The sequence below is a fragment of the Equus asinus genome, chromosome 14, assembly GCF_041296235.1.
Source record: "Equus asinus isolate D_3611 breed Donkey chromosome 14, EquAss-T2T_v2, whole genome shotgun sequence".
NCBI classification, from domain to species: Eukaryota; Metazoa; Chordata; class Mammalia; order Perissodactyla; family Equidae; genus Equus; species Equus asinus.
The window spans coordinates 30,739,029-30,758,025 of record NC_091803.1 but is presented as its reverse complement, the minus strand read 5'-3'; the positions used below and the strand labels follow the sequence as shown (position 1 = coordinate 30,758,025).

General features: G+C 44.4%; 1 protein-coding gene across 1 annotated transcript in view; it reads left to right on the top strand.

Moving 5' to 3' along the window:
- Positions 1-2,250: 2,250 nt before the first annotated feature.
- Positions 2,251-18,997, top strand: part of LOC106846160 (collagen alpha-2(I) chain-like) — a 75,634-nt gene continuing 58,887 nt past the window's right edge. Inside the window, exons 1-9 of the mRNA XM_070484704.1 lie at positions 2,251-2,558; positions 8,878-8,966; positions 9,063-9,122; positions 9,230-9,304; positions 13,975-14,074; positions 15,043-15,110; positions 15,236-15,330; positions 16,435-16,529; positions 18,171-18,334. Of these exons, the coding sequence (XP_070340805.1) occupies positions 15,246-15,330; positions 16,435-16,529; positions 18,171-18,334 (344 nt within the window). The 5' untranslated portion in view covers positions 2,251-2,558; positions 8,878-8,966; positions 9,063-9,122; ... (2 more) ...; positions 15,043-15,110; positions 15,236-15,245. The remainder of the gene's footprint in view (positions 2,559-8,877; positions 8,967-9,062; positions 9,123-9,229; positions 9,305-13,974; positions 14,075-15,042; positions 15,111-15,235; positions 15,331-16,434; positions 16,530-18,170; positions 18,335-18,997) is intronic.

The window sequence follows — 18,997 nt, the reverse complement described above, 5'->3', positions numbered from 1 at the left end:
TTTTTTTCACTCTGGTTCTTTACCACTTATTTCCCTTTTCCACCAAAACAGACCTCTCATGTCTCCTGGTGCCTCGGGACACTACTGAAAATCTAGGAAGTGAGTTTTTTTCTTTCATTCAACAAATACTTATTGAGTATCTACTAATGTGCTAGGTGTGAGATTACAATGATGAACAAAAGGTAGATATGGTCCCTGATCATTTCACCATCTCCACACCACCGCATTAGTCACTATTATGTCTGTTTTGGACAAATCCATTTTTCTTCTGACTGTCTGCTTACATTCTGATCTCCCTTTGATCCATTCTCTACCCAACAGCCAGAAGGATCTTTTCATTATGCTTAAAACCCCTCTTTAAAACCGTCATGACTCCCACTTCTGGAACAGTGATGTGAGGCTCAGTATGGACCCACTCTTCAGAGAAACAACCATAACTAGTGCACCTTATATATACGTCCCAACCATTAAGATCTCTGGAAATTGTCCTAAGGGCATAAAGCAAATGAAGAAAACCTTATTAAAGAAAATCTATTAGATCTTGTGGCACAATCCAGCCCTCCCCTGTTCCCATCTCGTGCTTGTTCACAGAAGCTCCCGTCTGGGAAGGTATTCCCAAGAAGATGGAGCTCCTTCGCCTCTCAGCTCCCAGTCAAGGGATATGGAGGGCCAGGCCCCCCGCATTTCTCATCCCCCAGCTTTGGGGAATGTGGCTGAGAAGACAGGGGCTCCTTCCTCCACCCAGGTTCCACGTGTAGGTGGAGGCTCTGTCTAAGGGGTGGCAGGCTAAGAACACTGGGGACCTGACAGCCCTTACTCCAGCTTGCTTGCAGGGTGGAGGTTTCATAGAGACTTTTTTTTTTTAAGATTTTTTTATTTTTTTCCTTTTTCTCCCCAAAGCCCCCCAGTACATAGTTGTATATTCTTCGTTGTGGGTCCTTCTAGTTGTGGCATGTGGGACGCTGCCTCAGCATGGTTTGATGAGCAGTGCCATGTCCGCGCCCAGGATTCGAACCAACGAAACACTGGGCCGCCTGCAGCAGAGCACGCGAACTTAACCACTCGGCCACGGGGCCAGCCCCTCATAGAGACTTTTGATGAGCAGTTGGATTCTGGAACTTAGAGACTTGAGACTGCAGATGTGCACAGCCAAGCTGGGGAAAGTGTGGTGACCTCTGGGGAACCAGCCCTCCTTCACTCCCAGGCCTGAGGCTCCAGAGGGGCCTGTGTTCACCAGCCCTGCTGTCAGCCTCCCAGCTCGTTCTCTAGTAAGTGATCTCTTGATAGAGAGGAATGAGTATTCTTTTAACTGGATTAGTGGCACACTCCTCTCACATTTTTGATCTTTTGAGATAATGCCTTAACTCAAAAGTTCTCTAATGGTGAGTCGGTATTTTAGGCCACAGCAGGTAGGTGGAGGGCTGCACATGGAGGGCTTTTTATTTCATAATCCGTGCACCACCTCACGTTCTTGCCTCTTGCACACAGAGCTGTCATATGAAATCCGTTGTTCGGGGTTTTAAAAAGTAGCTTCTGTTTGTAACATGTTTGATAGCTGAAGGAATAATATCTTCACTTTGTAGCAAGCTCTTAAAATTCAATCAGAAAAAGACAAACATCCAGATTTAAAATGGGAAAAGGACTAATAAACCTAAGGAAATTTCAATCTTATGTAGTAATCAAAGAATAAATAAGACCAACAATGAAGTGTTTCTCACTTGTCACAGTGGCAAGGACTTAAAAAATATCCCGTGTTACCTCCTCCTCTACTTTTGAAGCCGGGTACCTGAGGGTTATTGTAAATATTCAATAAGTTTACCTTTTGACCTTGTTATGAAAAGAAGTTAATCTTGTCAATTCGCTGTTTTCCTGTTTAACCTGAGGGGTGACTCAAGGGTCACAAGGATTTATGAGCTTGTTTTACAGGAGAAAAAGAATGCCTTCAGGGATCATCAGACAACCAGCCCCCAGCTGCTGCTGAGGGCCCAGAAGGCAGATTGCCTGGCGGCTTATTGGGAGTGAAAGAAACACAAATTTCCCCTTTGTTTCTCTGAAACTTCTCCTGCCAAGCGCCTTAGCTCTGTAAAACCCCCTCCTCTCCTCTCTTGTTAAAGTGGATTTGAGAGAACCTGTCCTCCCACCTTCTTGTTTTGGTTAGTTCTAATAAACCTTTCTAAATCTCCAAGCACCTGTGTCTCAGGGATTGGCTTACTGTGAATGGGCACACGAACATGAGATTAAAAGTTTCGGTATCAATTTCTTTTTTTTTTGTTTTTGTTTTTGTTTTTGTTTTTTTTTTTGGAGGAAGATTAGCCCTCAGCTAACTACTGCCAGTCCTCCTCTTTTTGCTGAGGAAGCCTGGCTCTGAGCTAACATCCGTGCCCATCTTCCTCTAGTTTATACGTGGGACGCCTACCACAGCATGGCTGCCAAGCAGTGCCATGTCCGCACCCGGGATCCGAACCAGCGAACCCCGGGCCGCCGAGAAGCGGAACGTGCGAACTTAACCGCTGCGCCACCGGGCCGGCCCCTCGGTATCAATTTCTGAAAGACTTTTTGTAAGTTTGGTATTATTTCTTCTGTAAATGGTTGATAAGATTTACAGTAAAAGTGCTTGGGCCTGGAGCTTTCTTTGTGGTAAGGTTGTTAACAATTATTTCCATTTTTTAAAAAATTTTTTATTGAGTTAATGACAGGTTACAATCTTGTGAAATTTCAGTTGTATGTTATTGTCTGTCAGTTGTGTTGTAGGTGCAACACTTCACCCTTTGTGCTCACCCCTCACCCCCCCCCCCCTTTCCCCTGGTAGCCACTAATCTGTTCTCTTTGTCCACAGGTTTAAATTCCTCATATGAGTGGAGTCATACAGAGATTGTCCTTCTCTATCTGGCTTATTTCACTTAACCTAATTCCCTCAAGGTCCACCCATGTTGTTGCAAACAGGACGATTTTGTTCTTTTTTATGGCTTAGTAGTATTCCATTGTATATACATACCACATCTTTTTCTTTTAAAGATTTTATTTTTTTCCTTTTTCTCCCCAAAGCCCCCCGGTACATAGTTGTATATTCTTCGTTGTGGGTCCTTCTAGTTGTGGCATGTGGGACGCCACCTCAGCGTGGCTTGATGAGAAGTGCCATGTCCACACCCAGGATTCGAACCAATGAAACACTGGGCCGCCTGCAGCAGAGTGCACGAACGTAACCACTCGGCCACAGGGCCAGCCCCCTACATCTTCTTTATCCAATCATCTGTTGATGGGCACTTAGATTGCTTCCATGTCTTGGCTATTGTAAATGATGCTGCAATAAACATTGAGGTGCATAAGACTTTTGGAATTGATGACTTGAAGCTCTGTGGATAGATACCCAGTGGTGGAATAGCTGGATCATATGGTAGTTCTATTTTTAATTTTTTGAGGACTCTCCATACTGTTTTCCATAGTGGCTGCACCAGTTTGCATTCCCACCAGCAGTGTATGAGGGTTCCTTTTTCTCCACAACCTCTCCAACATTTGTTACTATTTGTTTTAGTTATTTTTGTCGTTCTAATGGGTGTAAGGTGATAGCTTAGTGTAGTTTTGATTTGCATTTCCCTGATGATCAGCGATGATGAACATCTTTTCATGTGCCTATTGGCCATCCGTATATCTTCTTTGGAGAAATGTCTGTTCATGTCTCCTGCCCATTTTTTGATCTGGTTGTTTAATTTTTTGTTGTTGAGTTGTGTGAGTTCTTTATATATTATGGATATTAAGCCTTTGTCAGATGTATTACTTGCAAATATTTTTTCCCAGTTAGTGGGTTGTTTTTTTGTTTCAATCCTGTTTTCCCTTGCCTTGAAGAAGCTCTTTGGTCTGATGAAGTCCCATTTGTTTATTCTTTCTATTGTTTCCCTTGTCTGAGAAGACATGGTATCCGAAAAGATCCTTTTAATACTGATGTCAAAGAGTGTACTGCCTACATTTTCTTTTCGAAGGCTTATGGTTTCAGGTCAAAGCTTTAGGTCTTTGATCCATTTTGAGTTTATTTTGATGAATGGTGAAAAAGAATAGTCAATTTTCATGCTTTTACATGTGGCTTTCCAGTTTTCCCAGCACCATTTGTTGAAAAGACTTTCTTTTCTCCATTGTAGGCCCTCAGCTCCTTTGTCGAAGATTAGCTGTCCATAGATGTGTGGTTTTATTTCTGGGCTTTCAATTCTGTTCCATTGATCAGTGCACCTGTTTTTGTACCAGTACCATGCTGTTTTGATTACTGTAGCTTTGTAGTATGTTTTGAAGTCAGGGATTGTGATGCCTCCAGCTGTGTTCTTTTTTCTCAGGATTGCTTTAGCAATTCCGGGTCTTTTGTTGCCCCATATGAATTTTAGGATTCTTTGTTCAATTTCTGTAAAGAATGTCATTGGGATTCTGATTGGGATAGCGTTGACTCTGTAGATTGCTTTAGGTAGAATGGACATTTTAACTATGTTTATTCTTCCAATCCATGTGCATGGAATGTCTTTCCATCTTTTTATGTCATCATCCATTTCTTTCAGAAAAGCCTTGTAATTTTCATTGTATAGGTCTTTCACTTAGTTAAATTCACCCCGAGGTATTTTATGCTTTTTGTTGCGATTGTGAATGGTATTGTGTTCTTGAGTTCTTTTTCTGTTAGTTCGTTATTAGAGTATGGAAATGCTACTGATTTATGTAAATTGATTTTATACCCTGAAACTTTGCTGTAATTGTTGATTACTTCTAAAAGTTTTCCAATGGATTCTTTGGGGTTTTCTATATATAAGATCATGTCATCTGCAAACAATGAGAGTTTCACTTCTTCCCTCCCTATTTGGATTCCTTTTATTCCTTTTTCTTGCCTGATTGCTCTGGCCAGGACCTCCAGTACTATGTTGAATAAGAGTGGTGATAGAGGGCATCCTTGTCTCGTTCCTGTTCTCAGGGGGATAGCGCTCAGTTTTTGCCCATTGAATATGATGTTGGCTGTGGGTTTGTCATATATGGCCTTTATTATGTTGAGGTAGTTCCCTTCTATCTCCATTTTGTTCAGAGTTTTTATCATAAATGGCTGTTGGATCTTGTCAAATGCTTTCTCTGCATCTACTGAGATGACCATGTGGTTTTTATTCCTCAGTTTATTGATGTGGTGTATCACGTTGATTGATTTGCCCATGTTGAACCATCCCTGTGTCCCTGGTATGAATCCCACTTGATCATGATGTATGATCCTTTTGATGAATTGCTGTATTTGGGTTGCCAAAATTTTGTTGAGAATTGTTGCATCTATGTTCATCAGCGATATTGGCCTGTAGTTCTTTTTCGTGCTGTCCTTGTCATGTTTTGGTATCAGCGTGACGTTGGCCTCGTAGAATGTGTTAGGAAGTGTTCCATCCTCCCTAATTTTTTGGAATAGCTTGAAAAGGATAGGTATTAAATCTTCTCTGAAAGTTTGGTAGAATTACCCAGGAAAGCCATCTGGTCCTGGGGTTTTATTCTTTGGGATGCTTTTGATGGCTGTTTCAATCTCTTTCCTTGTGATTTGTCTGTTCAAATTGTCTGCTTCTTCTTGAGTGAGCTTTGGGAGATTGTAGGAGTCCAAGAATTTATCCATTTCCTCTAGGTTATCCATTTTGCTGGCATATAGTTTTTCATAGTATTCTCTTATAATCTGTTGTATTTCTGCAGAGTCTGTTGTTATTTCTCCTCTTTCATTTCTGATTTTGTTTATTTGAGCTTTCTCTCTTTTTGTCTTTTTAAGTCTGGCTAGGGGTTTGTCAATTTTATTTATCTTCTCAAAAAACCAGCTCTTTGTTTCGTTGATCCTTTCTACCACCTTTTTTGTTTCAATAGCATTTATTTCTGCTCTGATTTGTATTATTTCTCTCCTTCTGCTGACTTTGGGCTTTGTTTGTTCTTCTTTCTCTAATTCAGTTAGGTGTAGTTTAAGATTGCTGATTTTGGATTTTTCTTGTTTGTTAAGATGCGTCTGTGTTGCAATGACTTTACCTCTTAATACAGCTTTTCCTGCATCCCATATGAGTTGGTATGGCATGTTACCATTTTCATTTGTCTCCAGGTATTTTTTGATTTCTTCTTTAATTTCTTCAATGATCCATTGCTTATTCAATACCATATTGTTTAGTCTCCACATCCTTGTGCCTTTCTCAGCTTTTTTCTTGTAATTAATTTCTAGCTTTATGGCATTATGATCAGAAAAGATGCTTGTTATTATTTCAATTTTTTTAAATTTGTAAAGGCTTGCCTTGTTTCCTAACATATGGTCTATCCTTGAGAATGTTCCATGCACACTTGAGAAGAACGTGTATTCTGCTGTTTTTGGATGGAGTGTTCTATATATGTCTATTAGGTCCAACTGTTTTAGCTTTTCGTTTAGCTCCACTGTTTCTTTGTTGATTTTCTGTCTGGATGATCTGTCCATTGACGTGAGTGGGGTGTTGAAGTCCCCTACTATTATTGTGTTATTTTTGATATCTTCTTTTAGGTTTGTTAATAGTTGCTTTATGAACTTTGGTGCTCCTGTGTTGGGTGCATAGATATTTATAAGCATTATTTCTTCTTGATGAAGTGTCCCTTTGGACATTATATATTGGCCCTCTATGTCTCTTTTTACCTGCCTTATCTTGAAGTCTGTTTGTCTGATATAAGTATTGCAACACCTCCTTTCTTTTGTTTGCTATTAGCTTGGAGTATTGTCTTCGACCCCTTCACTCTGAGCCTGTGTTTGTCCTTGGAGCTGAGGTGTGTTTCCTGGAGGCAACAAATTGTTGGATCTTGTTCTTTAATCCATTTTGCCACTCTGTGTCTTTTTATTGGAGAGTTCAATTCGTTTACATTGAGGGTGAGTATTGATGCATGAGGGTTTAATGCTGTCATTCTGTTGCTCATTTTCCAGTTTTCCTGTGTTTCCTTTGTTTCTCATCCTGTGTGTTTTAGCCTACCCATTGACTTCTGCAATTTCTTATGCTGGGTTTCTTAGATTTTTCCTTATTTATGTTTTGTGTCTCTGTTCTGTTTTTTAGTTTATTGGCTACTCTGAAGTTTGTATTCAGAATCTCATGTATAACATAGTCCATTTTCTGCTGTTCTCTTACTTCCTTAGCCTAGACTGTTTCAGTCCCTTTCCTCCTCCTCTCCTAAATTATTATTTTCATCTCTTTTTCCAACTTGTGTTGTGAGTTTGTAGTTAGAGTGATAAGATTGTCTTTGCTTTGGTGATTTACTTCCCTTTATCCTAATGCTATAGTTGAATATTTGCTATCCTATTCTGATTCTATCTGTCTCCATACTCTATGTTTTGTGACCCCCTTTCTCCCTTTTTTTCTTATTTCAGGTATGAGAGCCTTCTTGAGGATTTCTTGTAGTGGAGGTCTGTGACTGAAATCACTTAGCTTTTGTTTGCCTGAAAAGATTTAATTTCTCCCTCATATCTGAAGGATATCTTTGCTGGATAGAGTGTTCTTGGCTGAAGATTTTTATCCTTTAAAATTTTGAATATGTCACTCCAATCTCTCCTAGCTTGTAAGGTTTCTGTAGAGAAATCTGCTGAAAGTCTGATAGGGGTTCCTTTGTACATTATTTTCCTCTGCCTTGCTGCCCTGAGTATTCTTTCTTTGTCATTCATTTTTGCCATTTTTACTACTATATGCCTTGCAGTAGGTCTTTTTACATTGACAGATCTAGGAGATCTGAAAGCTTCCTCCACACACATTCCTCTCTCAATCCCTAGATTTGGGAAGTTCTCTTCTATTATTTCGTTGAGCACACTTTCTGTTCCATTTTCCTTTTCCACCCCCTCAGGAATTCTGATATATTCTTAAGTTGCATTTTCTCATTGAGTCAGCTATTTCTCGGAGATTTTCCTCAGTTTCTTTAATTCTTAGTTCTCTTTCTTCCTCTGTCTGGAGCCATTCAGCCTGTCTATCTTCGATTATGCTAATTTTCTCCTCTATAGTGTCTACATGGGCATTCAGGGAATCCGTATTCTGTTTTATCTGATCCATTGTATTTTTCATCTCTAGTATTTCTGATTGATTCTTCTTTATAGTTTCAATCTGTTTTGTGAAGTAACTCCAGAACTCATTGAGTTGTTTCTCCATATTTCCCTTTACCTCACTGAGTATTTTGATGATAGCTATTTGGAACTCATCTTTACTTAGTTTACCTATTTCCAAGTCCTCAGCACATACTTCTGTATTTTTACTGTTTTCCTTTTGGACTGGAGCTTTTATAAATTGCTGGATGGTAGAGGAGCGGTTTTTGTGCATGATGCTATCAGTTGCACTTACAGCCTGTCGCCACTGAATGGGGGTTGAGAGCCACGTGTTCTGAGCCTTCTGCCTTCAGTCACGATGGTGGTGCCCAGCATGGGTTGGAAGAGGAGGGGCACTTTCGCTTGTGCGCTGACCTGGATTGGGGTCAGCTCTTGCTTTCTGGTCACCCGGGGCCCTGGCTTGCTGGGGTTCCCCCACGCGAAAGCTTTCCCCCATTAGAGGGTTTCCACTGCACGGGCAGTGGGAGTCCTGCATGATCCCCCGGACACACAGCCCCTTCCTGCACCCACAGCAGTGATCCCAGTCTCTAGGGGAGGGAGCGAAGTTCTCTCTTAACCCATTCCAGCTCCTCCAAGGGGGGCTCTGGCCTCTCCACCCTCTGTCGTTTGGCTGCTGTGGGTCTCCGACGATTTATGTTATTAGGATTTTTTTTTTGGTTGGAAAGCAGTTACTCTTTTGGGTTGTAATTTGGAGGGGAGAGAGTCCTGAGTGAGCTCATGCTGCCATGTTGCTGACGTCACTCTGGAGTAATGCCATTTTATTGGTTTTGGTAATAATCTTAGAAATTTTGAAAATCTCTTTTTAGTTAATTTACATCACATTTCTGAGAAGATTAAGAATTACGTGAAGGAAAACCCACAACTTGTTGAAAAAATATCCATTTGTGAAGAGAAGGTATAATCATCCTTTAATTTTTATTTTCATGGCTTCACCTTGAAGTACTTCCACTTTCTTCTAGTTCACCTATTTTGCTCTCTTCTTTCATCCTAGTGTCCCATTTCATTACGTTGTATAACGGTCTAAATTCAAAGCAAGCATCTTATATGGAAGGTACTGCTTTTTTAATTTCTGTAAGGACTCACCCATGGGAGATAGGTTTCACCATCACTATAACTAATATTTTTGAATTCTGAACCCATTATTACATATTTGTATAGATCAATGAAGCAAAGAAATGTGCTCAAGAAAACAAGAGGCAAAACAAGGTTCTCTCTGAAGCACATAAATTTAAGGTAAAAATCTCTTCTTTTTCCTAGATTACACTCTAAAAACATAAGTAAAAGTAATGAGTAAATATTACTAATCTCTATATGTTTTGTTGAAGAAAAACATAAAAACACTTGAAAGCACTACTGAAATTGTTAACAACATCATTCAAAGTATACAGGCTAAGTTGCAATCTGAGAGAGGTCGGAACATCAAGAATCGGGACTTGGTGAGAGTTTTGCTACTAAGTTATGACCATAATTTGACCTTTGAGCCTTTTTGTTCACTGGGTGAATTGAGCCCTGCATTCTTCCATGCTGTCCACTGCTGTTTTAAGTACTAACACCACAATGCCTTTTTTTATTTGGGATTTAAGATGAATATTTTTTTGTTTTTACAATCCTGGGTTGATTTTTTTTTTTTTTGAGGAAGATTAGCTCTGAGCTAACTACTGCCAATCCTCCTCTTTTTGCTGAGGAAGACTTGCCCTGACCTAACATCCATGCCCATCTTCCTCTGCTTTATATGTGGGATGCCTACCACAGCATGGCTTTTTGCCAAGCGGTGCCATGTCTGCACCCAGGATGCAAACCAGCGAAACGCGGGCTGCCAAGAAGTGGAATGTGGGAACTTAACTGCTGTGCAACTGGGCCAGCCCTGGGTTAGTTTTTTGTATCATTCAGCACTCCCTTCCCTGTAAGAAATGTAGAACTGGAGCCAGCCTGGTGGTGCAGCGGTTAAGTTTCCATGCTCTGTGTCAGCAGCCTGGGGTTCATCAGTTCGGATCCTGGGCACAGACCTACACACGGCTTATGGAGCCATGCTGTGGCAGCATCCCACATATAAAATAGAGAAGGATGGGCACAGATGTTAGCGCAAGGCTAATCATCCTCAAAAAAGAATAAAAAAGGGTAAGAAACATAGAACTAAGAAATTGTAAGAAAGTGTACTAGAAATTTCTAGCCATGTTGAACAGGCCTATCCCACTTAATGCAGAGCAGAGAATTTTCAAAGTGAGTCTAGTGACAATATTTACCTTCCACTAAGACAAGCTGTTCATCTGAGCTGTTTGGCTTCAAGATTCTAGACCTTCTTTGCTTTCGCCTTGTTGCCCAGTCAAGTATCCCATTGCAGAAAGTTGGAGTGCCCATGAAATACTTGTGACTTCAACTATTCTCTTAGTTCCTCATTTCTTTATCTGTTTGACTTTTCTCCTTGGCTCAAACAGCTTTTAATGATACAGGGGCTGATGTGGGGTATGTTTTGCTGGCATTTCTTCTTTTTAGCATATCGACCAGTGTTTCTATTGAAATCCAGTACATGTTTTGTTTCTATTCTACATGCACATAGTGGAAAAGAAAAAACTACAGAGCACTTAAAAGGTGACATTTCAATGAACACCTCAGGAATTTCAGAAGTAAATTACCTATATTTTCTGCAGGATTTTCACTGTATACCTTAGCTTTGATGAAGAACAAATATGTCATGTCTTAGAATATTCAATTTGTATGTTACCAACTTAGGGATTTTTCTTCTTGGGAACTAAGTCATTGGTGAGAGTGTTTGGCTTTAGGTTTGAATCCCCCTTAATGAAGTTCATGTCAGAAAGCAAAATTGAAGTCTGAAGAACAGCATGTACAGAAGGAAAATGCTCAGCTTAAGATCAAGAAGGAGCAGATAACAAAAAGTTACTTCCATAGATTATATAAATCAGAGGATGAAACATCATTACTTCCTTTTTAATTTTCTTATTTTTAATTGAGGTAAAATACACATAAAATTTACCATCTAAACCATTAAGTGTACATTTTAGCAGTAAGTATGTTTACATTGTTGTATAGTCATTACTTCTTGAATATCTTTTCTCAAATTTGTCTTAAAGGCAGGAGATCTGAGTGCAGAATTCAAGGATTCCAAGCAGAGAGGCTCAATACCTAATAAATGTACCCTGAAAGGTTTGTTCTTGTGGGGAAGAAAATCCCGTATAGTAAAAACGAGTTTGCACTGGGAAGGTAAAAGATGGCTTCTTGCCCTCAAGATTCTCTCCTTTCTCCTCTCCCCACCACAGCCATGTTCTTGGGAACATGTGTACACACACAAGGAAAATTTAGAAAGGAGAAAGAAACTAGGAGACAACTGTGAGGCATTGGGATCTGTTAAAGAGGCAGAGAAATCAAATTAAAAATGCTAAAGAACAACATAGGCATTTTTGATGAAATCTGCGGACAAAGAAAGATGGTCACAGAAGAGTATTCATGTGTTGATTGTTACAAATACTGTTGTGTTAGTGAATGTGGGGAACAATCTAGATAATTATAATTTTTTAAGAATATTTGCCACCATATTTTTGCCATATTCATTCTATAGAGAAATGAGTTTCTCCTTTCTGCCTTGATTTTTGTAATCTGCATCTTCTTCTTTTCCATTCTCACTGGTTATCAGAGATTCTTATTTGTAATGAATTTCAGATTGGACGGAGTATTGGCACCAGCTTTAATCACTTCATTGTCTGGAACCCTCTGGGTGCATTTACATTGTACTCTAGGTTTCAATCCCGTCATATTGTCATGACCTGCTGTATGTCTATCATTTTTTATTAAATTCTAGACATTGGGTAGAAAACATTTAGAGAAAAATTGAGCCCTCGTATGATGGTGTCTCGCTGCAGAAAAGATGGGAGTTTACATCTGGCAGGTGATCAGGGACGCCAGCAGTACTGAATCCTATTCATCCAGTTAGCAATTGAGACCATTCACTGAAGGCTTAATCCCTCCTAAGGCCAGTGTGTTTTCTGTCCACCTTTGTTCTTCGTGTGTAATCTCCTGGGACCCAGCTAGGGCCTGCAGGTTTTTCTAGGGATGACCTTCATATAGTGACTGTGAACTCCAGTTGTTTTACTTCTGTGCCCGTGGATGTGTGCAAACGCCCCTCAGCTTCTTTGCATCTCAGTAGTCTCCGCTGGAATTAGTTGGTAAATCCTGGGAAAAGTGACCCCAAATGCCAGGCTGACCTTAATCTAGGGCTTCCTTCTCCATCTTGGCCTCATGGTTTTTTGTGTGTGTGTGTGAAGATTAGCCCTGAACTAACATCTATTGCCAATCCTCCTCTTTTTGCTTGAGGAAGATTGTTGCTGAGCTAAAATCTGTGCTAATCTTCCTCTATTTTATATGGGATGTGCCGCAGTGTGGCCTGATGAGCGGTGCTAGGTCTGCACCCACTATCTGAACCTGCAAACCCCAGGCTGCTGAAGCAGAGCACGCAAACTTAACCACCACGCCACCAGTCCGGCCCCAGCCTCGTGTTTCTCTACTGGCGTATTAGCAATTTGGTGCATTCTATCATGAATTTCATATTTTTGCCAGTGTTTCCTAATGTTCTCAGGGGAAGATGAGGGACTTCAGACCCACTCGTCCATGTTCAAAAGCAAAACTTTTCTTATATTCCCTTAAGACTCAGGTTTGTGTTATCCCTTCCCAAGCCTGGGGTAGGGGTGCTTTGTGCTCACTGGCATCATGTTCGCATTGAATATGAGATGTTTCAGGGTGGAGAGTACCTTGCTTCCCTCTGTGTCCTCAGCACCTTACAATGCACCTACTACTCTACAGCCAGTCCAGAAGGCATTTGCTGAAAGGTTGCCTGGGTGGCCAGAAACAAATGCATCAACTTTCTCTCTTTAGTGTTTTTGTCCCTGTTTGCTAGAGCTCTTTTAATTTTGTGCGTGACCCATAGAAAATCCAATATCAAGTTGAGAATCTTTTTTTTTTAGATAGGCATCTGAGCTAACAACTGTTGCAATCTTTTTTTGTCGTTTTCTTTCTTCTTCTCCCCAAAGCTCCCCAGTACATAGTTGTCTGTTCTAGTTGTGAGTGCCTCTGGTTCTAAGAATCTTTTGAATCAGAACCTTGAAGAAAGTAGTTCAAAGGCAACACAACAAATCTGCCTTAAGCCATTGCTCTTTGCTGCCTTCACTGTCAATGAAATCGAAGTACTTGTTAATGAAATCAATCTACTTGTTAAAGTAGATCCATAACCTCAATTTGAAGGTTTTCCAATTGTTTCCGGATAACACCCTGACTGTAACAATTCAGATCATTTTTCATTCAGCATAGTTTCCATTCTCCCAACTAGGATCTTTGAAGCAGGTGGCCAGAGTTCCACTCTTGAACTGTAGAAATGTCCAGTAGTTAACTGTCAATGTTATGACACCATGTCCAGGGAGGAGCCACGGCTGTGTCATGGCCTCTGGACTTTCCCTGGGAGAAATCAGACAAGTCATGAACCCCTGGTTCATCCTAATGTGTTTAGTTGTGATGAGCTGGTCAGGCCTGGTTTCCACATTGAAAGAAAATGAGCTTATGCTGTCCCAGTCACAAGAGACCGAGTGTGGGAGGGCACGTGGTGCATCTCATATGTGCTTTTTATATTTGTTTAGTTTACTTACTAATGACTAGGAATACACAGCTGGGAGGAGAAGCTCAGAATCTCCAAAGACTTGCCAGCAGTCCAGAGTTTGGTTTTTCTTCCTCCCCTAATGGGGAGCTTCACTTCTTTCCTCTGACTATATTTGTCAATCCACGCATTTGTGGGGAAAAATGGGAAGGGACATTTGAATCCTACCATTTAGATTTCTGGGAGGGAAGAAAGGCAGAATGTCACATGCACTACTGGAAAATGCATATTTCTTTCCCCTCTCAAGGAGCTGACAATGAAAGACATGAGTGAGTGGAAAGAGAGAAGCAGCTCTCAGCGGCAGAGAAGAAATTGAAATCGGCTGCAGAAAAACCAGACAACTACAAGTGAGTTCAGCTCCTAAGTACAAGCTACTCATAAAACCCCTGTTGGATTGTTTTTTCACTTTTGTACAATGTTTAGACCCAATTTGTACACAAATATAAACAATTGTTCAGAAGACATTTGTATAGAGATTTCACACGAGAAGGAAAAATGTTAAGTTTTACAAATGCTAAGTTTAAACATTAACTTAACATTGAGTTACTAAAAGTTTCCTGATCCCCAATGCTGGCCAGACTGTGTGGAAATGTGGTTCACAAAAATGTCTCTGGAGGTGGCGTAAACTGTTGTAAACCTTGGGGAAGCAGTTTGGTGTCAGATGAATCGCATCAATAAATATGAGCACGCCATTTAAGAGACCCCCTTGTTGTAGCCCTGAGAAATACCATCAAGATGTAAGGAAAAGAAGAATCGAGCTGTATGATGAAAGATGCTCATTGCAGGATAAATTAGAGAGATACTGAGAATAGGTAAGGGAATTCTATCAGCTGAGAAGCTGGCAGGCATTGGATAATAAATAAGGAAACAGTGTAGCAATCGCTTTGATCCTACTGTACTTATGTAACCACGTGAAATGCGTCTTCTAGCATTGGATGATATGTATAAGGGTACAGTTCGGATAATGGGAACATGGGCAGATTATTTAAAATCATCCTCAGTATTGTGCTTTAGAAAGCAATTGTCACTCATAGGCAACAAACTGATCAAATGCGGGAACAGGTGCAGCAAACAGAGTCCACCTTCAGACACCAGGTAACCTGCATTCTGCCCAAAGTTCCTGGATCCTTCAGCACCCAATGCAGAGGGTTACAATGGCCCTTGGAAGCCCTAACACAGGGTTTTTGACATGTTGGCTTTTCAGATCGCTGTGCATGAGAAGAATGCTCAAGATAATTGGGTAAGTTTTGTTTTCCTTCCTTCCCTTTGTGCACAGTCTGCCACAACTGAAGCTGGGTGTATTTTTCTCCCACAGATCAAGGCCCGGATTTTGGAGAGGGAGATAGTGGAGCAGAGCAGGGGAGCCGCTCACTTGAAATACAGGTGTGGGATTTCAACATACATTTTTTAAAGGGTTTTTTGAGGTACTAAGACTAAGGTGTTTAGTGCCTAGCAAAGAACTTGGTGTTGTAATTCTTATTGAAATCCATTCTTTTTCTATATTCCAGATTGGAGATAATGCCCAAAAAGAGGCTGCCTGAGGGATACAGGCGGCACAAACCAATTTCGGGAAGACCTGGGATGCAGAACCCTGCACAGAGAGGTAGGGAGCACATTGTGAAGTGCAGCCACTTAATTTCTGCTGCAAAACCTCTCCATGTCCCACTTGTTCCTGTGGGGGATTGTCATGTTGTCTGGAAACAATCCCAAGCATGACATAAAGACAACAGGTTGTCTCAAGGGGTGACAGGAAGATGTCTTCCTCAGGTGCCCCAGCCACAATGGCTTTCTGGGCCTGTGCCCTGTGACTGGTGGAGCTCATGCCCCTCCACTGACCGTGGACCTTCTCCACCTGCCAACACCCCCAGGACCTTGGGTCGCTCTTAATTGGAGAGATGTGCCTGGAAGGGAAAGTGGGTCTATGCTTCCTTCCCACCTTGAGTCAATGGTGAAGACTTGATTTTTCTTTTAGTTGAGAAAAAAGGCATTTATTTACCATTTTGGAGGCTCCCTTATTTTTTCTGTTCAACTTTTGATTGTGGACCATAGTATTCCATTCATAAATTACATTTCTATGTAATTTTACTCCTGACATCATCAGTGTAATGCTACAGCTTTACTGCTAAATCCTCATATCTTCCCTTTTCTCGTTACTATAACATTAGCTTAAGTCCATTTCTTTTCATAAATATTTATATAATTCCTGCTCACATGTAGAAGGTAGCTTGTATGAAGAGTGAGAGATTGAAAAAATCCACCTGTGGCCTGAAGAAAAAGAGCTGTGCTGTTCATATTGAGGGTTTGTTGCTATTATCCCATCCAAACTTATTCTCATTTTAATTTTACCCCGTGAGGAAATCCTGAGGTCTCCTGACGTGTATTGGGAAACCCTCTTTCATTGCTGATTTCCAGCTAGTTGAGCCTGAACCTGTCCACAAGTGGCTGATGGATGAGTTATGAAAACCCCTGAACCAGGGGTCTTCCTCAAGCAAGGGTCGGGGGGTGCGGGGGCGGGTCTCCCCGGCCTCCTCAGGGGCGAGCCGAGGCGCTTGGGGAGCCGCCTGCCGCCAGCCAGGTCCCTGAGGGTGGGCCAGGGCGTCAGGCGCCTTCGGGAGGATGGCGCCGAGGGTCCCTGTTCCTTCCTCACGGTCCGGTCCACGCGGGCCTGAGGAATAAGCCTCCATCCCTGCTGTCTGGCCTTTGTCAGATGCGGGACCCGGTTCTGCGGCTCCCCGGAAGGACAGCGGCTCCCGCCCCCCGGAGCAGGCGGCTGCAGCGGCGCAGCAGCAGGCCGTGGGCAAGGTAAATGGCGCGGTCTCTCTTATGTCGCGACTCTTTCTGGAAGCGCGGCCGCGCGCTGCAGCAGCCCGGCCTGGCCTGCGCGGCGCTTCGTGTGTCCCGTGGCACGGCGACCGGGTCATCGCCCTTGGCGCCAGCGCCATCCTTCCCCCCAGGCGCCTCCGGCCCCCCGCCCTCTGGGCTCTCACCGTTGCTGGCGCCCCCAGAGGCCCCCGGTGCTCCCGGGCTGAGGACGGCAGGGCTCTCCCGCCGCCGCGTTTCGGGCGCTGCCACTCGGAGCCTGACACTTAAACCCCACGCTGAGGTCTCCTGGCACGGCCTGGCCGACTCCGGCCCGAACTCCTAGACGTGGCGTTGCTCTGGCCGTGGCGCCTTGGCTCCTCTCCTGGTGTGGCTCGGTGGGGGGAGCCGGCCGGGGACGTCTGCCGTCGTCCTCCCAGGCGAGAAACGCCGGAGGCCACCCCTCCCAGTTGCCCTCGGGTGCGGGTGCTGTGTGCCACGTGCCACGTGCGGTGGGCTACGCCCGCGGGGGGGGGGGGGGCGGAGCGACGGCGGAGTTCCTGCCGCTGCCACCTCTGTTGGCCAGCGTGCCCTCCCGGGTCCTTGGGTGAGGAGCTGCTGAATGGCCAGAGCTGGGCTGCGTGCGGGCGGCGGTGGACGGGGGCCCTGAAGGAGGGAAGAGTGAGGGTCAGGAAGGTCCTGCAGGACCGAGTCCCAGCAGAGGCCTTCCCCCGGGTTGCCGGGGAGGCGGTCCCGTGGTGTCCCGGGGCGGCGTTGGAGCCGGGCGCGGGGCGTGCCCTCCTCAGCCCAGCCGTCCCGGGGTTTTCCCCGCTGAGATCGCAACGCACGCAGCACGCTTGTGTTGGCCGTGTGGTTCGGAAGGCTCCCCTCGTGTTGGCGTCGGGCGCAGCCCGCGCGCCTCTGCCGGGGGACTTGGGAAGCGGACTCCCCTGCGAGCGCCGAGCCCCAGAGCGGTGCGCTGGGCCTGGCCGAGCTTGGCAGGTCCCCGCGTTCCTCTCAGAGCACGCTGGCCCCGTTGCCCTGCGGGAGCCCGGGAAAGGCCCCCTCCCCGGAGGCCGTGGCGCCCGTGGGCAGCCGCTGCGCAGAGGAGACGACCCCTTGGCGAGGGAGGGCCGCAGAGGCCGGGCACGGGCCGTGGAAGGGCTGGCAGGCCGAGCCCGGCCCCAAGGAGGAGCTCGGCTTCCAGAGCTGGGGCGTGGGCTTTTCCGTCCGCGTCCGTGCTCCTCTCTCTTCTGGAGGGGGAGCCAACCAGCTTCAAGCTTCTGGGTTGGCGGCGGTGGGGAGGAGGGCGGAGGGCGGCCCCCTGGCCCGAGGTGCCTGTCTGCTTGGCATCTGCTCCTTCCTTCCTTGGGCGTGGCCTCGGCCAGGCCTCTCTCGGACAGGACCCCTTGCTCTTCTGCTTTCGCAGACACGCTCCTCCCCGCGGTGTTTGTTCTGTGTCAAGCTGGTCGAGGCCCCATGGGAGGGGTAGAGTAGTCTGGCACTGGTGCTGCTCTCTTGGCACCTGGTGGAGGGGAGGGGGCCGGGTCGGGTACTAGCCCTGCTTCACTGGGTTTCGGCTTTGGTTGGTGTTTGGTGCTTGTGTCTGCCCTACCAACGTACCTTTGAATTTCTGTTCTGCAGAGGAATGTTGAAGCAAGAGGGCCTCCTCCTTTCGAAGGACCATCTGGCATGGCCAGCTTTATGGGGCTGCCCTTTGTTTCCACTCACAGGCTCTGGGCCACCTCCACCTCCTCCACCCCGGTGGCCTCTAGGACCTCACCCTCCACCTGCACCTGCTCCCCTCGGTGAGATGATCTGAAGAGTGTAAAGTTGACGTGTAAAGCGTGTTCATCTTTTTTCATACGGAATTTTTGGGAAAATGTAGAGCTGGTACTGAGGGCTTTGCAATGCAAGGGTAAACCTGGCTGACGACGCTGTAATGTTCCTCGAGTTTCTCGAGACAGATGTCTCATAGGCTGTGTCATTTCTCCATCCTGAGCTGTGGAGAAGGAAAGAGGCTTTTTATAGAAAGACAGAAAGGATGGTTCTGCAGATGCTCATTGTACAGAGACCACATGCCAGACTCTGTGAGGAATGAGGTGCACCCCTAACCTCAAGGGCTTAATGTGTCCTAGAGCAGAGAGGGACATTTCCATTAAAGAGCTTCTATTCACCATGATGGAAGCACCAGTGAAGGGCTCCAGAGAACAAGAGGGGGAGACGTGAATCTCACCAGGATGAAACGGGAGGTTGTGGCGGAGAAGGAGGAATTGAGGAGGGGCCTGGTGGGAGTTGGCTGGGTTCCCTTAGATGGAGCTGGAAGGCCATTCCCAGCAGGGCAAGCAGCTTAAGCAGGGAGTGTGAAGCAGAGCCACTCCATGTTTTCCAGTCACACAGTGTGGGCAATGCAGTTGTCCTCACCAAGATGTCACTGTTGCCATAAAGCCCTTGGGTCATAATCTAAATAA